General features: G+C 43.9%; 1 protein-coding gene across 1 annotated transcript in view; it reads right to left on the reverse strand.

Moving 5' to 3' along the window:
- Positions 1-6,000, reverse strand: part of BIN1 (bridging integrator 1) — a gene marked incomplete at its 5' end in the record, with an annotated part of 51,680 nt that overhangs the window by 32,425 nt on the left and 13,255 nt on the right. Inside the window, one exon of the mRNA XM_009871363.1 lies at positions 3,507-3,599. Within this exon, the coding sequence (XP_009869665.1) occupies positions 3,507-3,599 (93 nt within the window). The remainder of the gene's footprint in view (positions 1-3,506; positions 3,600-6,000) is intronic.

The raw sequence follows: 6,000 nt of genomic DNA on the forward strand, positions 1-6,000 counted from the left end.
ATGAGAGTTCACACAAAACAAACAAAAAGCCCCTTTAAACAGAGACATAGTTTATGCTGGATCAGAGACAATGACCACAAAAACTCATTCTGCCTTAAAATCCCTCTGAATGTTTCTAATGTAATAATTTTAAAGGGAGGAAAAAAAAAATCCAATCCTTCCTTTGGCTTTTTCTTATTCTAATTTCCAAACTAGACTGGAACCAGAATCAACCCAGGAGATGGGATAGCTGGGAAATGAGGCACCATCAGATACTGTTAGTTTTTCAGATACGGTCACCATTAATAACAGTCTTTCCCTCTCTCGTTTACCTGTTCAGAAGGTCAAAGAACCTAGGAAGCAACGTGTGAATATTGTGACATCCCAAGGCAAAGGCAAAATCAGCAACAGGCAACGTTCACTCTAGGGAAGCTGTAGGAATCGGGGATCCATCTGTAGTTCAGCTAGTGCTTTCAGTCCCAGGTAGAGCAGCAAATTAACTCTTCACTCCTTTGTCAGCCTAGCAATCTCCTCACCAGTGAGAATTATTTTGCTTGGAAGTAGGGATCCTGACAGTAGGGATCCTGACAGTAGACTGTCCTGAGTACTTCCAGCCAGAGCTGGTCATGAGCCCTACTAGAAGAAAAGCCACCTCCATGCAGTACAGTGGGGAAAGGAGGAAAGACATAGGTTTCAGGGGCAGAGCCCCCTGCTACTGTATCTGCACATTTTCTATTTCAGCTGTCATCCTTGTCAACCTGGTGGAGAACTGAGGCAGAAGGACATAATGCTCACATCTGTGAAATATGGTCTCAGAAAGTTCTTCCTCTCCCTGCCTGAAAGAGGAAAGAGGTTTGAGCAGGAGCTGGACAATATAAATACTTTCCTGACCTTCCCTCTAGCCAAGGCTCAGAGTGCCAAGCACAACCAGTTCAGTTGTGACAGAAGGAGGTTACTCCACACCACATTTCCTACCATCATGCATCCCAGCACTCACGAGTGTCTGGCAATATCTAGCCTGGTACTTACACGCAATTAGGTGACCACTTCTCCTCAAGCCCCCATCAGCCAGACCTGCCCCTCAGAAGGGCAGCACAGCCCCGGACTCAACTTTCTGGCTTTCACCTACAGACAGACGTACGGTTCTGTTATCACTGCAGCACCAAGGATGTTGTTTTTCAGTCTGTATTCAGTGTTTCAGGATAGAAAGGCAAGATTTTGCTGTTCTAAGCCATTTTCCCTTTTGTTTCAAAAAGCTGAGACACCAAAACTTGTAACTGAGCATATGCAATGACAAATCCCCCAGGGTACTTTACAGAAAACTCCCACTGTATTGTTTTAGTATCCCACTGTATTTGTTTAGTATCTGCTAAAGGCCTGAAAAGCCAGCAGTTTGTGCATCGGAGGGAGGAACACGGTTTTACAGTAGAAATAATAGGTCCCGCTGACCCCATTTTTGCTTAGGGGTTGTAAAATTATCAGGCAAGAAGAGACAGCAACACAGCTGCTGGTAAGGGGGAAGGGCTTTGTTTTTTCATGCTTAACGTTATGAAGCTCTTCAATAAATGCAGTATTATCAGCCTTCCCGCTTTTACCAAGAGCATAAAGAGATTTAGGGTTGTCAATAATAACTTCAGCCTTGAAGTCATGTGAATACAAAAACTGAAGCCCTTTATTTCCTGTATGCTTGTGTTTGCGAAGGAAAGCTGGAAAACCTACAGATTCAGAATATAAACTAATCTTTACTGAGTTTTTTTTAGTCTTCAATCAAAATAAAAATTAAAAAAAACCCCACTCGCACAGGTAGAAACAAAAAAATTAAAGTTGTCAATAGTATTGTTTAGTTCAAGAATGAAAAGAAAAACTTAAGAGGATTTAACTTGCTTTGAAAATATCTGGGGTGACTTTAATATTAATGTCACTTAGCAGGAGGTTAACATCCCCTGCAACACAGCAGGTAGAATGATTATACGCCCCCTTGTCACCTGCACAAGGGCAAAGTCACCCAATACAGTGAAATGACCATCGGCTCTGAGTAGCCTCTCTAAGATTAGCGAGCAGTGGACGCGGAAACGCTCCTAAGGAAGCAATCTGTGGGCAGTGGTATTATTCCCAGTCCCCCCAGCCAGTCTGAGAAGAGGCCCAAGAGCCAATTTATTTAACTGTGGCTTGAGAAACTTCCCGTACCTGCTTTCTAGTCCTCCAGAAATACTACCAGCCAAAACAAGACCAGTCAAGAATCACAACCACATAGATTGTTCGTAGCAGGGCGGCAGAGCACTGGAAAAGCCCCCCGGCAGGCTGCCAGACATTCTTCTCCCTTCAATCAGCAATGCACACGTTTCCTCCCTTCGCTATGCATCTTACACAGGACTGCTAACAGCTGCTCTTTTCCAGGCTTTACTGAGGTGGCAATCTAGTCTTTTCCCTGGTCTGCACTCATGAACTGTCTCTGAAAAACCCAGGTGCTTTATAAGGCAAGAGTGATGGAGTGTTTCTAAACTGTAGCTCATCCAGTGACCAGGAATGTGAAAACACATGAGCATTTGAACGAGAACAGATGAGCTCAACAGGAACTTGTGAGCAGGTAACTGGCGCTACTCCAGCCTGGCTAATGATTTACTATCCCTTGCCCATTGAAAGCATTTTCTCCTCACTGACTGCTTTCTGTCAGCTCCTCCTTATCCCTTCAGGAGCTCCAAGGGAGATTTCATGAGAAAGCCACACCTCCCCTGTGCAAGGAGGATTGAAATTCTTAAGTATCTGCAGTTTCCCTGAGCTTCTCCCCTGTCCCTCAAGACGGTTGAACCTAGAGGTTTGGCCAAGTTCTGCCACATGACACAACCATGACCTCAGCCTGGAGTTGTTCAAATACGTTACACTGGGTGTAAACTCCCTTCTGGTCTGGGGCTGCCTCTGCTATGCAAATGGAAACTATGTATCTGGAAACAGCTTTCCCACACCACGAGAACCAGGAGAGTGCGCAGTTTGGAAACTTGGATTTTACCACAGGAGAATGTTGCAACCCAACTCAGCAGCCATAGAAACTGCTTCTGAAGCAATGTGGGGGTTTTTCTGGCTTTACTCAATAGCAAAAATGAAGTAGCCAATTTTTCAGTGTTTCCCCCTTTTTCCTTTTTTTTTTTTTGGAAACAACAACAACAATAATAAAAACTTGATTTCTTTTCTTAGAAGAAAAAGAAAGCAAGATTTGGAGGAAATACACTACATCACCTTGGCATTATTCCATAGCCTTTTTTTCATTCTCATTTCTTTTTAGGGAGAGAAAACAATAGGCCAGTATCGATACACCTGATTAGAAACCAATTTTGATTAGAAATCACTCAAACAGGCACAGACTCCTCCATTGGTCAGCAACTTTCAGGTGTTCATTGTGGCTCAGGATTATTAAGGACACGCTTAACAGAGAGGACTAGAGTGAACGTTGCCTAGAGATTAGTTGCATGGTACAGTCTAGAGCCCAAAATAGCGCATGCAGGGTTAGAGCCAGGTAGATCAGCAGTCACCTGATTTCGGAGCAGATTAGTTTGCGCAACGAGGTGAGCTTGTAGCTTCCCTTGACACCACTGAGGCGCAGCTTTCTCAAGCAGCGAAACAGGCTGGGGGGAGGGAGCATGTTTGAGTGAAAAGAGAAAAAAAAACAAACAGAGAACAAGAGAGACACAAACATATAACTTTTAGGATAAAAAAAATAAAAATAAAATCACAACAGAGTGTATTTAGAGGCTGGGCCAAACCCGTATCACCACGGTAAGAGAAAAAACAAACATCCCAGTATCAATCAGTCATGAATCCTTTGAAGCATGCCAAGTTTAGCAGTAATTAATGCTCCAGTGTGGGCTGGGATACTGCAGACCAGCCAGGCAGCTGCAAAGAGCAACAGATACAGTTGTTAGTGACCCAGCACACAGACAACCTCACTCCGAGTCATGGCTGTGAAGTGGGAGCACCTTAAAGAGAGGTCAGGATTAATTAACCATCATAATTATTGCATGCAACAGGTGAAAGTCCACAGTGCCTGATTTTAATGGCAGGTTGTGAGTTTAGCGATTAAGGGGCAGGAGTCCTGGGTTGGAAAAGAACATACATTAGAGAAGAAAAAAAAAAGACACACAAAAAGATGCCCCAAAAGCATTCACATTGCTGTTTCTGTTACTATACCTTGAAACACCAATCAAGTCAGTTCCCATTTGTATATACATGATTTCTCTTTCCTAGGGGGCCTGTCATCATATTGCAAAGAACCTTACACCGGAACAACCCTATTTCAAAGGTCACACAAGCAAAATTGCAGGAACAGAAAGGTGAACTTCCTACGTCAGCCTAGTGCTCGCGGAGCCCCGGCTGCTGCCCACAGCCCCCCTGCAGCGCTGCACCACTGCAAGTGCAGGGATCACAGCCTGGGCTGTGTAACCAACTCCTAAATCTCAGCACTTCACTCCTCAAACTGCACCATTCTTCATACTTCAACAGAAGAGCAACAATCCGTCCCCTGTTAATAACATCTTATGTGAGCATTTGGGGCAAAATGAGCAAGCACAGCTACGACAAAGGTGGCCAGAATCTTCGGTGCAGATCACCAGGACCAACCTGAGAAGAAGAATTCCTACAAAGAATGATTTTCACTGCAGTAAAGATCCCACAGGCACACGCCAATAATGATAATACCACGCCCCAGGGAAATTCTACTCTTATGCCCAAACACAGAGGAGTATTGCTTTGAAGAGAAGGCACAACCAGCTGCGCCTCATGCCTTGCATACAGAACCAAGACTTGCTTTGCCATACAAATGATGCAATGACCCCTGAGCCATCGATTTCTTCCCCCTTTGTCTGTCAAGGTCAATCACACTGCAGGCACTGGGTAAGGGCATGACTGAGCTTAAAAATAAAAGTACTGTGGCCATTAAATGCAGATCTTTCGCTTGTAGGGGAAAGAGATGTATCTTAATTTTGTCCCTGCAGGAGAAACAGTAGTGTCTCTCACATAGCCCATATTTCTCCCTACCAGAAATAACTCTAAGCAAAGGATGACAACTCTTCTCAGCCTGGTTAAAAAAACAGAACCAGGCTCTTTCTTTCCTGTACTGCTTCTAGCCTGAAGCATCCTGATGTGTCAGGGGCCACATTCAAGGAAATTAAATATGTCTCCCCAGCCCTGGACTCTTCTTTTGTGTCAAGATCTGTCACGTGGAGCGGAGCAGTGAGTTCAAATCCACTCAGGGTACAGGAGTAATCAACAGATCATTTTCTGTGCAGGTATTTGAACTATGCACCTCAGTCTAGAGTAATGTTATCACTATAACTTTTCTTCAGTAACATTTAAAAGAAGACCTAAATTTTATTTTTAATTAATTTATTTTAATTTAAAAAAAACCCTTCACTTGCATGTTGTGCATTCTCTGCGGTTAACCCTGGATCAAGCTGTTCACAGGCATGAAAGAAACCACACTCTGACAAGAGAAAACTCTTGTTTTCCTGCTTTCAACCATATTTACTACCCAGTAATTGTGACCAATAAAGAGAACACAGTCATTAAGGGCACATAGGGTGCATTTCCACGAATGAACTTCTAATACACACTCCTAAGGGTCTCTGTCCTAGAATACCAGAGTATTTCACAAACACCAGCCTCAAGCAACACTCAAACACTTACTCTCACCACTGCTCTAAAATACAGGGGACAGAGCCTCAAGAAGCAGACAAACAGGAAAAGTTTTCCAGGGCATTGCGAGGTTTTGCTTCCCCCAGAGGCACACAGAGGCTACTGGTCCTGCAGCATGTCAGGAAATGCAGACCCGGCCCTTAGTCACCGGGATGCAGACTGATGAACCAACACAACAGAGACCACGCTGCTGTCTAGGAGAACTAAACAGATGAGAAGCAAATAGCTAGCAAAAACTCACCAGTTCATGACACCTCAATGATCTTAAAGTTCCTTTCCAACCTAAAGGATTCTATGAAAACATACCCAGTGAAGAGGTACAGGGGCACTTAAAGC

Source organism: Apaloderma vittatum, unplaced genomic scaffold, assembly GCF_000703405.1.
Source record: "Apaloderma vittatum isolate BGI_N311 unplaced genomic scaffold, ASM70340v1 scaffold13196, whole genome shotgun sequence".
NCBI lineage: Eukaryota > Metazoa > Chordata > Aves > Trogoniformes > Trogonidae > Apaloderma > Apaloderma vittatum.